At 37.0% G+C, this 15705-nt stretch overlaps 1 protein-coding gene across 1 annotated transcript; it reads right to left on the bottom strand.

The window, feature by feature from the left end:
* Nucleotides 1-3392: 3392 nt before the first annotated feature.
* Nucleotides 3393-15664, bottom strand: LOC117318409 (serum paraoxonase/arylesterase 1-like). Its single transcript, XM_033873398.1, has 10 exons — nt 15628-15664; nt 12973-13051; nt 12548-12624; nt 9842-9897; nt 8026-8176; nt 6526-6649; nt 5872-6066; nt 5102-5180; nt 4602-4739; nt 3393-3720 (listed from the first exon to the last, which is right to left on the bottom strand). Exons 1-10 carry the CDS (start codon nt 15662-15664, stop codon nt 3550-3552), a joined length of 1107 nt encoding a protein of 368 aa, XP_033729289.1. The 3' UTR covers nt 3393-3549.
* Nucleotides 15665-15705: the final 41 nt, after the last annotated feature.

The raw sequence follows: 15705 nt of genomic DNA, 5'->3' as shown, positions 1-15705 counted from the left end.
TACTGACCAATTTCGATATTATTTACTGAAAATGACCCCGGTTCCATATTCAACGTTGAAAATGGACCCCACAATATACTGACCCATTTCCATATCATTAGTTTAAAATGACCCCGGTACCATATTCAACGTTTAAAATGGACCCCACGACATACTGACCAACTTCAATATTATGTACTGAAAATGACCCCGGGTCCATATTCAACGTTGAAAATGGAACCCACGATATACTGACCCATTTCCATATCATTTGCTGAAAATTACCCCGGTTATTAGATTTTCAAAGTGACACCAGTTCCATATTCAAACGTTATAGTGGATCTTGGTTAATTAATAAATTACCAAAAACATAATTGGACAAATCTATGTCGATCAATATCGTATACATGTTTTATGTAGCTTATGACAGTTAATATTTATACAATATGTCATTATATGTGTCACCAAACTTCAAAGGTCAATGTCGATTAACATCGTATACGTAAGAGTATGCATATCAAATAACAGTTTGAAGTTTATACCAAAGGTCATTAAAATTGACACCAAAGGTCACAAGTCAGATTTTTTCAAAAATATGGACCAACGTCGTGAACATGCCATATGCGTATATAGTTGAAAGTTACACAAAAGGTCATTATATGGGTCACCAAAGATCATAGGTCAAAATGTTTATCAATGTCGATCTATATCTTTGTCATGCTACATATGTATGTGAATAATATATAGCAGTGATAAGTTATACCAAAGGTCAAATTGTGTTTCAATGTTGATCAATATCATATACATTTCATATATATAACCTATTACAGATTAAATATATACCAAAGGTCATTATATGGCTCACCAAAGGTCAAAGGTTGAATTGTGTACTAATGTCGATCAATATCGTGAACATGTTAAGTGAATATCTTATAACAGTAATGAGTTATAGCAAAGGTCATTATATGGGTCACAATAGGTCACAGTTCCAATTGTTAATCAATGTCGATCAAAATCGTGTTCATGTTACATGAATATCTTGTACCATTGTTAAGTTATTTCAAAGGTCATTTTATGGGTCACCAAAGGTCACAGGTCAAATTATTAATTAATGTGGACCAATGTCGTATACATTTCATATGCATAACTTACAACGGTGATGAGTTATACGAAAGGTCATTATCTGGGTCACCAAAGGTCAAAGGTTGAATTGTGTACTAATGGCGATCAATATCGTGTACATGTTAAATGAATATCTTATAACAGTAATGAGTTATAGCAAAGGTCATTATATGGGTCACAAGAGGTCACAGGTCAATTGTTAATCAATGTCGATCAAAATCGTGTTCATGTTACATGAATATCTTGTAACAGCGTTAAGTTATTTCAAAGATCATTTTATGGGTCACCAAGGGTCAAAGGTCAAATTATTAATCAATGTCGATCAATATCGTATACATCCCATATACATATTATATTTCAGTTTGAATATATACCAAAGGTCATTATATGGGTCACCAAAGGTCACAGGTCAAATTATTAATTTATGTGGACCAATGTCGTATACATTTCATATGCATAATTTATAACGGTGATGTGTTATACGAAAGGTCATTATCTGGGTCACCAAAGGTCAAAGGTTCAATTGTGTACCAATGGCGATCAATATCGTGTACATGTTAAATGAATATCTTATAACAGCGATGAGTTATAGGAAAGGTCATTATATGGGTCACAAGAGGTGAAAGATCAAATTGTTAATCAATGTCGATCAATATCGTATACATTCACTATGCATATCATAATTTAGTTTGAATATATACCAAAGGTCATTATATGGGTCACCAAAGGTCACAGGTCAAATTCTTAATTAATGTGGACCAATGTCGTATACATTTCATATGCATATCTTATAACGGTGATAAGTTATACGAAAGGTCATTATCTGGGTCACCAAAGGTCAAAGGTTAAATTGTTTATCAATGACGATCAATATCGTGTATGTGCCATATGAATATCTAAGAACAGTGATAAGTTTTACCAAAGGTCATTATATGGGTCACCAAAGGTCACAGGTAAAATTGCTAACTAATGTCGATCAATGTCGTATACATTTTATATGCATATTTTAAAACAGTGTAAAGTTATACGAAAGGTCATTATCAGGTTCAATTAAGGTCACGGGTCAAATTATCAATCAATGTCGATAAATGGTATACATGTATAGGGACATCTTATTTAAAGTAATGCTAATGGTCATTATCTGGGTCACCAGATGTCACGAGTTAAAGTGTTAATCAATGTACATAATTATTATATACATTTTATATACACTTCTCATAACAGCCTAATGTGATATCAAAGGTCACCTAAGGTCACGGGCCATTTTATTTTACCATTGCCCTTCAATATCGTTTATACATTGTAGCATGTAAGCATATCTTATCGCAACGTCCATGACAATATAAACTAGTACCGAGATCCAATACTTTTATGTGGTTCTATATTCAACGAGGTCCATTTTCAACGGGTATGTAAAGAAAATTTAATATTTGGTTCCGTTTTCCACGGCATCCCGGTTCCATTTTCAACGTTGAAAATGGACCCGGGTTCCATTTTCCACGGGGGTCCATTTTCAACGTTACACCGGCCGCATCGTCGGTATCCACGTGATCTGTATGTTTGGGGGCATTTGCACAAAACGTCTCTTATCAATGAGTTACTTATAAACCAAGTCTAGTAATGTGATTGGTTACGTAGAAAATTCTTACGGAAAATCTGACCAATCATGAACATGATATGTGCTTTTGTTTATCTAGAAAGATGGCAGATAACAAATAATGCCGAGACATGGGTTCAGCCATCTTTGTATACTGTTTCTAATTTCTGGACGAATGAGAGTTTCATTAATAAGAAACATTTTGATTTGTCGATAAAAACATAAATATTCATGTCCAGCCGAAGGTTTTCAAGCCAGTGCTCCAGCCATGTCTAACGAGTAAAACGCAGATAAGACTGTGTGTATGCCGACGATGCACCAGACGTCACTAAGGCCAAATCGGTGAAACATTTTACCCTTCCCCATATTAAAGTATTTGTGATTTTAATGAAGTTAAAACACAATTTCTAGACAACGCTGCTACCTGACTATTTCGTATTAACAATATCGGCATTAACCAGTTAGTGATATCAATGATTGATAAAATTAACCACTTATTGTTCTTTATTTGTTGGAGTGAAAAAAATCCAGTAAAATACAAGAGGTAACTGTTTGATCTGTACATTTGTTTATTTTAATATATGTAGATGAGTAAGCTGAGCATACATGTTGTAAATCTTATATGTTTTATAACAATGATTAGTTACAATAATTTTGTTTATCTCGTGAAGTAATGTTTAAAAAAAAAAAAAATAAAATAAAAAATAAAACACAAGAACAAAAAATATCATATCAGATATAAAAGCACATTTTTTACAGCATGAAAGAATGACATAATAACAGTATACATGTTTGTATATTGAGCAGCACGAAGGTACAATTGTACTTTGTCTCTTATGTAACTTCATACATCAATAATCGTATTCGAGGTCACAGACAATCAGTTGCGACATTATAGAACCCGCTATCATCTTTCCCTGATAGACAGAGGCCACACTCGATGCTGTCAATTCTGATCCGGTGTCCGAGTACACCTCCACTGCATCCGTAAACTTTCCATCTGTCGCACTAACTCTCAGAATCTGGGTAGAAAAACATGCTGCATTGTTTATTTTAATTTATACATATACAATATACATGCAGGGATCATTTTGGAGGGGGCCATGGGACCATTTGGCCCACAGTTTTCCTGAATGACCTACATGATTCAGTAAAATCCTTTAAATTTCTATAAATGGCCCATAAATTATATTACAGATAGTTCTTTTTCTTGAAAATGACCCATTAATTTGGTAACCCAAAATAACCTTTGTGCATGCATTTTAGAGATAAAATTTACAATAAAACACGATAATCATTAATTTAATGTTATTATGAGGTAACTTTTCAGGTAACTCTAAAATACAAAATGTATGTCTTTTTTCCATTCAGTTGAAATTGTCCAATACAATCAGGAAGATTGCGTTATACAAGTGTACAATTGCATGTACGCATTCTTAAAGACGTTTCCTCCCCAGCTGCTAACTGTTATACATTGCTCATCATGTGCCACAGGATATTCAACCATACTGGTGAATATTGACGAAACGAGGGAAGAAGATGAACAGTTAATAAACCCAGATGTAGGAGCAGGGAAAGCGTCTTCTTCATTGTCAACAACACATTATAAACGCATTTCTAATCCAAGTGTGTCAGACTCAAAAAGAGCAACGTCAAAACAAAAGACACAATAAGACGTGTCGACATTCACAGGTAATAGTTTAAGAACTAAGAAAAACTTAACTCAACTGTGAGTAGTGATCCTCTTTAATCTTGATCATGCTAAACGCACGCGCATGTCCGTCATTTTTAAGACTGTGAATAGGACTCTGTCAACAGGAACGTATAGGAATGATATGTCTCTTAATGGTATTTATTTTATATCGAAAACTTGCGGTCTTGAATAAAGATTTGTTAAATATACCTGTGATGGAGCAACAGTTCCGAGATCGTAATTCTCTAGCATCATCAGGGCATTGTTCAATGGGTGGCATCCCACCCACAAGTTCCCCGTCACTGGATCAATCTCTATATTATCTAAAAGGGTGTCCAGGAATAAGTCCTAGGAAATAAAAACGAAAACTGCATTTAACCGTTCAGTCATTATCATCAAACATTTATCACTTTCTACCCTCATTGGTACTTAACAGTATACTGGTATATTTATAGTAGCACATGTGATCCTCTATCCGTGTGATTATCTCCCTTTAAGAATCTTTTTTTTTTTTTTTTTTTTGCTATAAAACAATTCAGAGAACATTCCTTCCGTATGTCTCTATTTTTTATGACAAAACTTTTTTCAAACTATTTTACATACGTTTTATCATACTGCTGAAAACACGCCATCTACCTATTTGAAATAAATACACCAACGTTAAATAGTATATACATTATTTATATGCGTTTGGCAACACTATACCGTACTTCCACATGTTCTAGCTCCGTGTCTTTAATACGATAAGATTTCAGCTGCTTCCTTCCGAGTTCTGCCACGTACAGGTACCTACAATACAATAGTTCCGTAGTGTAAATACACAATGTGCCCAGGAGCAGCCGCAACAACTCGGCTATTTCCGTAAAGATTCGGCTAAGCCATCGATGGAAAAGGACAAGATGATGCTATGGGTCCAGAAGGTGCCAAATTACCAAGGGTACAAAAGACACAAAAGATATTAGTTAATTTTAAATCAAATTGAGATTTAGATAAAGTAGAGACAACAATAATTAGATTGTATCATACAGCTGTTTCGCCCTTCTATGACTGGTCAGTGATGCCAATGGCCATTAATTTTGGGCAAAAGAGGCGACCAAAAACTGGAAATAGGTGGAAACAACGTCTAAATTGGTGCAACTGGTATGAAGTCGATAAAGAAGCATACGGTACGTCTGCATCGAGGAACCAACGACTGACATGCATATCCCGTGCATTGTCGTGTGCGTTGTCACGAGATGTCTTGCGTAATGTCATCATGACTTAACCTCGAAACTGGCAGCATGCACATCTTTATATTCCTGTTGGTCGTGTATGGCAAAGAATATGTTGTTCGTCCCCTATTCTGATACATTTGTATTTAGATATCAAGAATGAAAACTACTACGCTTACAATATCATGAGGAGTAATGTACTGGGTTTCCTCTTTAATATTTAATCCCAGAGGTTTACCGTAGACCTGCATGTCACCATAGTAACTAACCTGTGGTCAGGTGACACGTTAATACCATTGGCCATGCGCAGGCCGTGCGCCACACTCCGGAACTCACTTCCGTTATAGTAAAGAATATCGCAGTAGCTCAGCATCAGTAGCATCTCCAGCAGAGGGTTATCACGCATCTCCCCATACTCGGTAATGTAGAAAGTCCTGTTGCTTGTCATCACTAAATCGTTCATACTGGGAGCAAATCGAAATGTAGTTTACTATAATGTGCCATTATCAAATCGCATATATAGACCAGATCGGTGGCTTCAAAGTTCAAATTTTTTACTTTATTTTTTATTTATTTTTACTTATTTTTTTTTATTTTTTATTTTTTATTTTTTTTTTCATTTCACAGTTTTTGAAGTATTCTGTATTTTTGCAGTATTCTGTATACATCATTTTGACCAACCGTCAGATACGTTTGGCTATATTGTCATCTGAAATCTGAACACTAATGAAAGAAATGCCGCAAATATCTCATCAATTGATATATTGATTAAAAGGTCAAGGCGAAATGCTGCCCGTGAGACATTTATTTCTGAATCAGGTCAAGTCGAGCTATAGAGCACTTCAATAACAAGAATGAAACTTTACGTTGAGAAAACTATAATTAATGTTGTCGGCGGTAAAGGTTTTCAAGATTTAGCTCACTAGTTTCGTTTCGGGCTCAAAATTGAGTTGACGTGAAGAAGTGTGAGAGAGTCCTCCTGGAACGTGAATACTTCCACACGATCGTGATGGCCAGCATGATTTATCACCATAAGAGTAATCTCCCCTGAAACAGTATATGTACACTATAAGCCATTATGGTGGCTCGTTAGGGCAAAATATCAAATCTCGCATTCTCGCTCTTTCGACATTAAGTTTAAAAACGCGAGAATGCGAAAACGCAACGGCGAGGGGGCGAAAACGCAAAAACGCGAAAGAACGAAAACGCAAGAATGCGAAAAATCGACGGCGAGAATGCGAAATTAATCTCGTACTCTCGCCGTAAAGATTTCGCTCCGTCGCCGTCGCGTTTTTCGCATTAGATAATGCCTTAACGGCCGTCCTCGCAATATCGCTCCCTCGCGTAAGGCAGTCCGCCTGTTTTCTGAGGGAACATATATAGGGATATACTGACTATCATATCCGTTATACATACATACGAACACGGCCGTATAGGCCTAATCTCAGGTTCTCGCGTTATCGACCTTAGGTCAAAAACGCGAAAATGCGAAAACGCGACGGCAAGAAAGCGAAATCGCGTCGGCCAGAGTGTGAGATTAATCTCACGTTTTCGCCGTCGCGTTTTCGCATTCTCGCCGTCGAGTTTTCACTTTCGCGCGTTTTCGCTCCCTCTCCGTCGCGTTTTCGCATTCTCGCGGTTTCGACCTAGATATTAGGCTCATACGAGTCACCATATGCCATACATTTCATCAAAGAAAACTGGGATTGTGATTAGCTCCCCTGTTTAATCTCTGTCTTCATCATCTGAATAACACATATTACATAAATTCAAACAGTATTAATACGACAGGAAACCCAAATCTTCATATATATACTTGTGAACAGCACACGGACAAAAAAGTATACACAGAACTGCGAAGTTCTCCAATAGAAATACCGCACGCAACAACAAAATAGTAACAACTTTATTCTCCGATCACAAACCGCGAACTAGATTGTGTCATGTCTGCATACGCCGTCGACCTGTTGAATGCAGCCGAACATCATCGATACCAAATGGACGTAAAATACATTTCAACGTATTTAAATTGTACATTACAGGAACAAAAACTTTAACATGATAACGAAAACATAATTCAAACTCGAATCTAATAAACTAGAGTAAATAATAAACAAAAATATGGATTTGCATGGAGACTCATGAAAAAGGACGCGGCGAATAAGACCAGGTTCTCCGGAAGAGTATGCGTTGTTCTGCTTCATTATATCAAGCTTTGTTGCTGTATCCTGCACCTCACCTGCACGCCATCTTTCGTGCAGATGTCAGTCTCTAGGTTTTGACGCACAATTATGTCTATCCTCACGCGAATTTGTTCCTACACGTAAAATAAAATACAAATGGACGTGGTGTCAGATCGGAGATCGGCAGATTGCTGTCCTACAGATAATCGAGAGAAGATAACTTGTCAATGATTATCTCACCTGTTAAACTATCCCGCCAGGTGGACAGTCCATAAAGTACTAAATCTGACTTATTCAGACTGGAGCTGATAATAGGCAACTCCTTCGCGTCTTCAAAAGGGTTTGAAAAATTGAAAAGAAGAATGCGACCTCTGGTCCATGGATAAGAACCCTGAAATGAAGGATAGAAATAATTGAAATAATACAAAAGATGTAAAAACCCCATAACTGTGCATATCGCCAAAACACCATGGACATGCATCTACACACTGCTACAAATGTAAATCACATACAGAAGCATGGTGTCTAGTCAGATTTAAACTGTGGTACGTTGCAATGTATATTTGTATTTCCTCTGCATTGCGACTATATAACCTTCCAAAATAAAGAGAAAGATATCAGCTATTCTACCATGTTTGCTATGCAACGCCAGTTTTGATTGGTTAAAAAAAACGTGTATTATTTGCCAGTAATACACGCTCGTGTCAATAATACACGCTCGTGAGTCACGGCTACAATGTTATGCATCTAATATCTAGCGTTTAGTAACACGGCAAAGAAAAAAAATGGATTAGTCTTTCTTCAGCATTTTATCACGACGCGAGTTCGAATCCTACAAATGCCGCTTTTTTTTTTCTTCATCCTTTTTTTTTAATTTTCAAAATCAATGCCATATGATAGATGTTCTTGATTGTAGTGTAGGTTTTCCCGGGGTTTCTTTGCCGTTTTCTATTAGAAAGAGGTAAATCTCAGAACTAAACAGTACATGGTACATGGTAGAATAGAAATAATCAACTTTGACTCGTGTATTGCCTGCGGCCTTCGTTATTAATTTAATTTAATTGCAAAATATCCTCGTCCTCGTTGTATATCCTGCAACACGAATCATCGTTAATTATTTCTTAAATAATAATAATTCGCTCATAATTACAACTGGTGTAATGATATAAAAACAACGTCGTCACTATATTACATCGTGTTGTTTGACCTCATTATACTAAGTATTAAGCGTAATTTTGACGTCACGAAAATTCATGATACCGAATCAACTCGCAACAATTTATGTAGTTATATTGTTATATTTACATTTCCACTGTGTGTTCTCTATATGAAGGTACTAACAAAATTAGCGTTCATTCCTAGGTGAACAATTAACCTGCCGCGTATGAATACATACAGTACATTGTTGACGGTGCCACGTAGAATGCAGAAGTGTGAATATAAAATCGCGTTTGATTACACATGAAATAATGTTTTATCAACTTTAAAACTTGTTAATAATTGTAACATTGAAGACAACATTTCAATATTTTTCTTTTGTGATGATTAAAATAATGAATTGGTGTGGAACTATTTTTTGTGTACTTATGATTTTTTTTCAAAGAGTACGTTGAAAAATAGTTTTGAAATGTAAATATAAGAAATAATTGTTATTTTTTGTTGTTCACTGGTGTATGAACGGCATTTTTTGACAGATATTTGAACATGGCGCGTCATTTAAAATATCTGTCAAAAAATGCCGTTCATACACCAGTGAACAACAAAAAATAACAATTATTTCTTAAAAGAAGAAAAAAAGACTTATCTCACGGCGGATTATAATGTAGAAATCAAATTCATTTCCACTAATCTTTTTTCCCCAGTAGGTGTCGCCTGTAGTCGTGACGTCACAAGAACGGGTCCCACTCGCAGCGCAAAATTTGACTTTGGAAAATAAATCTGAACGCGCTGATGCAAGGTATTAATTTTTTCTGCAATCCTTAAATAACACGTACACAAAATCCTGTACACAAATGATATTACTTCGATACGCTACGCTTTACCAAGATTTACGTACCGAGGCGATGAAGGTCAGCCCATTGTCCAACACTGTGAGATCTTCTGAGCCACCATCTACAACAAATCAAAGTTGTGTGACGTTATAATTTTGTTTTTCTTTTTAAGGACATTTTCGAGCATCAATGGTGTATTCAAAAGCATAAAACTTCCTTTAAATTCGGTTTCTAGGCAGTATAGATATCTACTGCTTAACAGAACAATACCGTGATATATTTTTATGCAATGCAGCAGGCACTTAAATTAAATTTTCTACATGGATACACCGAATCTGATATTACTTCCCGGCCTTAAAGTACCTTTCTTTGTACCGTAAATTCATACGTATCACACACACGACGGCGTAAACACGGGATGCATGTTAAGGTATTTCAAAGCATTTTCTAAAATTAATTTCATGTTACCCGTACCGACAGATTTTCGGCGGGTAAACAACTATTAAATTGATAATAGATATACAAACCAACTGACCGTTGCATTTTCGATCGTTTTAAGTCGCGAGCAGCGGTGTGTACTTTTTACCCTGCGTCCGTGGTCCGTCGTCCGTCCCTCCCTCCGTCCGTCCGTCCCTCCGTCCGTCCGTCCCTCGGTCCGTAAACAATTCTTGTTATCGCTATTTCTCAGAAAGTACTGAAGGGATCTTTCTCAAATTTCATATAAAGGTTTCCCTTGGTGCCTAGTTATGCATATTGCATTTTGAGACTAATCGAAAAACAATATGGCCGATAGGCAGCCATCTTGGATTTTGACAATCGAAGTTTGTTATCGCTATTTCTCAGAAAGTAATGAGGGGATCTTTCTGAAATTTCATATATAGGTTCCCCTTGGTGCCTAGTTATGCATATTGCATTTTTAGACTAATCGAAAAAACAACATGGCCGACAGGCAGCCATCTTGGATTTTGACAATTGAAGTTTCTTATCGCTATTTCTCAGAAACTAATAAAGGGATCTTTCTAAAATTTTATATGTAGGTTCCCCTTGGTGCTTAGTTATGCATATTGCATTTTGAGACCAATCGGAAAACAACATGACCGACAGGCAGCCATCTTGGATTTTGACAATTGAAGTTTGTTATCGCTATTTCTCAGAGAGTAATAAAGGGATCTTTCTGAAAATTCATATGTTGGATCGCCTCGGTGCCTAGTTATGCATATTGCATTTTGAAAGTGCTGAAGGGATCTTTCTCCAATTTCATATGTAGGTTCCCCTCGGTGCCTTGTTATGCATATTGTATTTTGAGACTAACCAGAAAACAACATGGCCAACAGGCAGCCATCTTGGATTTTGACAATTGAAGTTTGTTATCGCTATTTTTCAGAAAGTACTGAAGGGATCTTTCTCAAACTTTTTTGTAAGTTCCCCTTGGTCTGTAGTTCTGCATATTGCATCTTGGGACCAATAGGAAAACAACATGGCCGACAGGCAGCCATCTTGGATTTTGACAATTGAAGATTTTTATCGCTATTTATCAGAAATTGCCGAAAGGATCTTTCTGAAATTTCATTTGTAGGTTGCCCTCTGTGCCTAGTTATGCATATTGGATTTTGAGACCAGTCAGAAAACAACCTGGCCAACAGGCAGCCATCTTGTATTTTGACAATTGAAGTTTGTTATCGCTATTTTACAGCAGGTACTGAAGGGATCTTTCTCAAATTTCATATGTAGGTTCCCCTTGGTCCCTGGTATTGTATTTTGGGACCAATCCGAAAACAACATGGCCGACAGACAGCCATTATCGCTAAATCTTAAATTTTATATATACTAATATAGGTTCCCCTTGTTTGAAAAGTACTAGAAGGCTGTTTCTGTATTTACACAGATTAGTAAGACTTAGAGGAAGGGAAAAGTAGAGAAAAGATCAATCTGACATAGAACGTATAAAGATCATTCAATGGTGGGCGCCAAGATACCTCTGAGATCTCTTGTTTTACTGTTTATCTTCTTTTTTTTTTTTTTTTTTTTTTTAATCTGGCATTTGTTTGGGGGGAAGCAATCCGCAGATATCCCGCAAAAGATACTTCAACATGTAAAGAAAAAAAATCGCTACCTCAAAACGACTATATAATGAACACCAGGGGTGTCATTTTTACCGAATCTTAATCTAGCCCCCCGAAAACGTCTGAAATGCGCTATACACACTAGGGAAGGTCCAAATACACGTAGACTGTAACACATTCCCAGGTCCCTGTGGCCTCGAGTATGGCAACCAAGAAACTTACACATGGTCGGGGTTAAAATTTATTTTCCGTAACCTGATGGTAGGATGGTAGGTTCCATCGTATTGTCATATATAACATCAATATGTGTGTTTTACTCTATAGTGGCTGATGGAAACCTGATACGACAATATCAGGACAACTTTCATATATGCACAAACAAACAGTAGTCATGTTATTAAGACAATATTGTAATTTTCTTACCAAATGAGTTCTTTGCCTCACCCGATGTAATGCGAAATGTATAACAGGGATGAGAGATTCGAAACAATACGGAGCACAAAATGGCATATGCTCATCGAACCCTGACTGGCTGTTATGAATCAGTTGTTCCTAACAATGTATTACAGAATATGGCGCTGATAACATTGTCGTTACATATAGTGATGTATGAGATACATAATTCAAAACATATGTTTCGAAAACAAGTGATAGCAACTACGCAAGGATCATAAAATTGGTATTCAATATGTCATTGATCTAACATACCTGCACCGCCTAGCTGTCTACAAGGCCCGGGTCGGTGGTGGATTATTGTCCTGGATTTGTGATAATCCAAGAAAAACCTTAAAATGAAATATTTGTTATCAATCAAGAACGCCAAAACATCAGAAGCGAACATTCTATATAGGACAATGGGAAAACAGAGTCATAGCCAACGTGAGAAAAATTGAAGACATATCATATCCCTTCAGGTGTACACAATTGGTAGATGTAACACTTAACCTAGATGTTAGTAGAATAGACCTGTATTAAAACAAAATAGCTTGGTACATGTATTTCACTTTATCCATGATAAATAACCCTTATCACAACGCTTTAAAGTTTTGACGCTTACATTTCAAACCCCGCATCTGCGAATCTTCATCATTTTTAGAAATGTTTTGCACTATTCTTTACAATAGCATTCTTACCAGAGACGCACAGCGTACTGAGCCAACAGGGCAAAAATCACAGCGAAACAGGATTTAAGCAACATGACCACTTCAATTCCTAAAAATAAAAACAAGAATGCGTCAAAAATAGGTAAACTACTGTAAGCCTCCTCAATATGTTTATGTCAGTTAAATGATTATAGAGGCTAACTATGGCAGAACGGCACTCCTTCACTGCCCAATTGCAGATTTCTTAGGTGCTCCAAACCAAATGGAGAAAACTTTAACCAACTAATAATGGCGTCTCATGATTCGCTCCAATTAAAATTTTGATGAGTATAGTAATAATAAGGGTTTATGTTAAAATAAAGTAAACAAGAGATCCCAGAGGGATCTTGGCGCCCACCATTGAATGATCTTTATAGGTTCCATGTCAGATTGATCTTTTCTCTACTTTTCCCTTCTTCTAAGTCTTACTAATCTGTGTAAATTCAGAAACAGCCCTCTAGATCTAGTACTTTTCAAACAAGGGGAACCTATATATAAAATTTAAGATTTAGCGATAATGGCTGTCCGTCGGCCATGTTGTTTTCCGATTGGTCCCAAAATGCAATACCAGGGACCAAGGGGAACCTACATATGAAAATTGAGAAAGATCCCTTCAGTACTTTCTCAGAAATAGCGATAACAATCTTCAATTGTCAAAATCCAAGATGACTGCCTGTCGGCCATGTTGTTTTCCGAATAGTCTCAAAATGCAATATGCATAACTAGGCACAGAGGGGAACTTACATATGAAATTTGAGAAAGATCCCTTCAGTACTTTCTGAGAAATAGCGATAACAAACTTCAATTGTCAAAATCCAAGATGGCTGCCTGTCGGCCATGTTGTTTTCAGATTAGTCTCAAAATGCAATATGCATAACTAGGCACCGAGGGAAACCTACATATGAAATTTCAGAAAGATCCCTTCATAAGTATCTGAGAAATAGCGATAACAAACTTCAACTGTCAAAATCCAAGATGGCTGCCTGTCGGCCATGTTGTTTACCAATTGGTCTCAAAACACAATATGCATAACTAGGCACCAAGAGGAACCTTTATATGAAATTTCAGAAAGATCCCTTCATAAGTTTCTGAGAAATAGCGATATAAAACTTCAATTGTCAAAATCCAAGATGGCTGCCTGTCGGCCATGTTGTTTTCCGATTGGTCTCAAAACGCAATATGCATAACTAAGCACCAAGGGGAATCTACATATGAAATTTGAGAAAGATCCCTTCAGTACTTTCTCAGAAATAGCGATAACAAACTTCAATTGTCAAAATCCAAGATGGCTGCCTGTCGGCCATGTTGTTTTCCGATTGGTCTCAAAATGCAATATGCATAACTAGGCACCAAGGGGAACCTACATGAGAAATTTGAGAAAGATCCCTTCAGGACTTTCTCAGAAATAGCGATAACAAACTTCAATTATCAAAATCCAAGATGGCTACCTGTCGGCCATGTTGTTTTCCGATTGGTCTCAAAATGCAATATGCATAACTAGGCACCAAGGGAAGCCTACATATGAAATTTGAGAAAGATCCCATCAGTACTTTCTGAGAAATAGCGATAACAAACTTCAATTATCAAAATCCAAGATGGCTGCCTGTCGGCCATGTTGTTTTCCGATTGGTCTCAAAATGCAATATGCATAACTAGGCACCAAGGGAAGCCTACATATGAAATTTGAGAAAGATCCCTTCAGTACTTTCTCAGAAATAGCGATAACAAACTTCAATTGTCAAAATCCAAGATGGCTGCCTGTCGGCCATGTTGTTTTCCGATTGGTCTCAAAATGCAATATGCATAACTAGGCACCAAGGGGAACCCACATATGAAATTTGGGAAAGATCCCTTCAGTACTCTCTGAGGATTAGCGATAACAAGAATTGTTTACGGACGGACGGACGGAGGGACGGACGGACGGAGGGACGGACGGACGGACGACGGACCACGGACGCAGGGCGATTTGAATAGCCCACCATCTGATGATGGTGGGCTAAAAATACAAGGTAAAACAATTACTGCATATATGATTTTTGCATTGTATATTGTACAGTTTCGCGGAAAACACTGTTTGCATAGCAGCTCCAATAGCAACATGGCCGCCATAGTTAATGGGACATAACTGCAAAAACCTCAAACATTGATTGTGTTTTATACAATCGAAGTTTCTTTTCTTTGTTACTCCGATATTCACAGTCGATTTCCGATATTTGTCTTGACCACTCGATTTATAAGAGAAACACCTGCCAAATTTAGCACTGATAACGTCACGTGATAGCTTTCAAAACGAGGCAGTTAATTTCTTGTTGGAATGGCAGTTGTCATTTGATAACTCAAAGTAAACTCAAAGATAAGTTGCCAAACATTCCTGTAGTTATATTGTAACGATGCGAAGCTTCGCTTGAACAGTTCCTTTTTGCCATGTTGCTTCTCTAGCAAAAGTCTTTTGTCCATCCTTCTCTGCGGTATGTGTCTGACATGAGGGATTCACTATCTTGTGAATATGTACATGTTGTGGGGGGTCCTTTCCGACACCGACAGCAGATGTTGATAATATCTAACCGTAACTCACCGTTGTTGACGTCATTTATTAGTCTTCGACTTCTATCGACGCATCTACTGTAATGACTGGTGTTCGCTTACTTTTTCGGTCAAATTTAATCCGCCGCACAAAGGCCATTCTGCCCTACGGTTTAGTTTCCTGGTAGTGTTAATGTCCAC

Source organism: Pecten maximus, unplaced genomic scaffold (assembly GCF_902652985.1).
Source record: "Pecten maximus unplaced genomic scaffold, xPecMax1.1, whole genome shotgun sequence".
In the NCBI taxonomy this organism is placed as follows: Eukaryota; Metazoa; Mollusca; class Bivalvia; order Pectinida; family Pectinidae; genus Pecten; species Pecten maximus.
This window is presented reverse-complemented; position numbering and strand designations above follow the sequence as displayed.

What these genes read in the sequence shown, in the direction of transcription:
- LOC117318409 (XM_033873398.1), bottom strand. Translation starts at nt 15,664, where the DNA reads ATGGCCTTTGTGCGGCGGATTAAATTTGACCGAAAAA. An exon ending in TTGAGCCCGAAACGAAACTA is followed by an intron (nt 6,067 to 6,525) that starts GTGAGCTAAATC and finishes ATTTGCTCCCAG; the next exon opens with TATGAACGATTTAGTGATGA. An exon ending in CGGAGCTAGAACATGTGGAA is followed by an intron (nt 4,740 to 5,101) that starts GTACGGTATAGT and finishes TTTATTTCCTAG; the next exon opens with GACTTATTCCTGGACACCCT.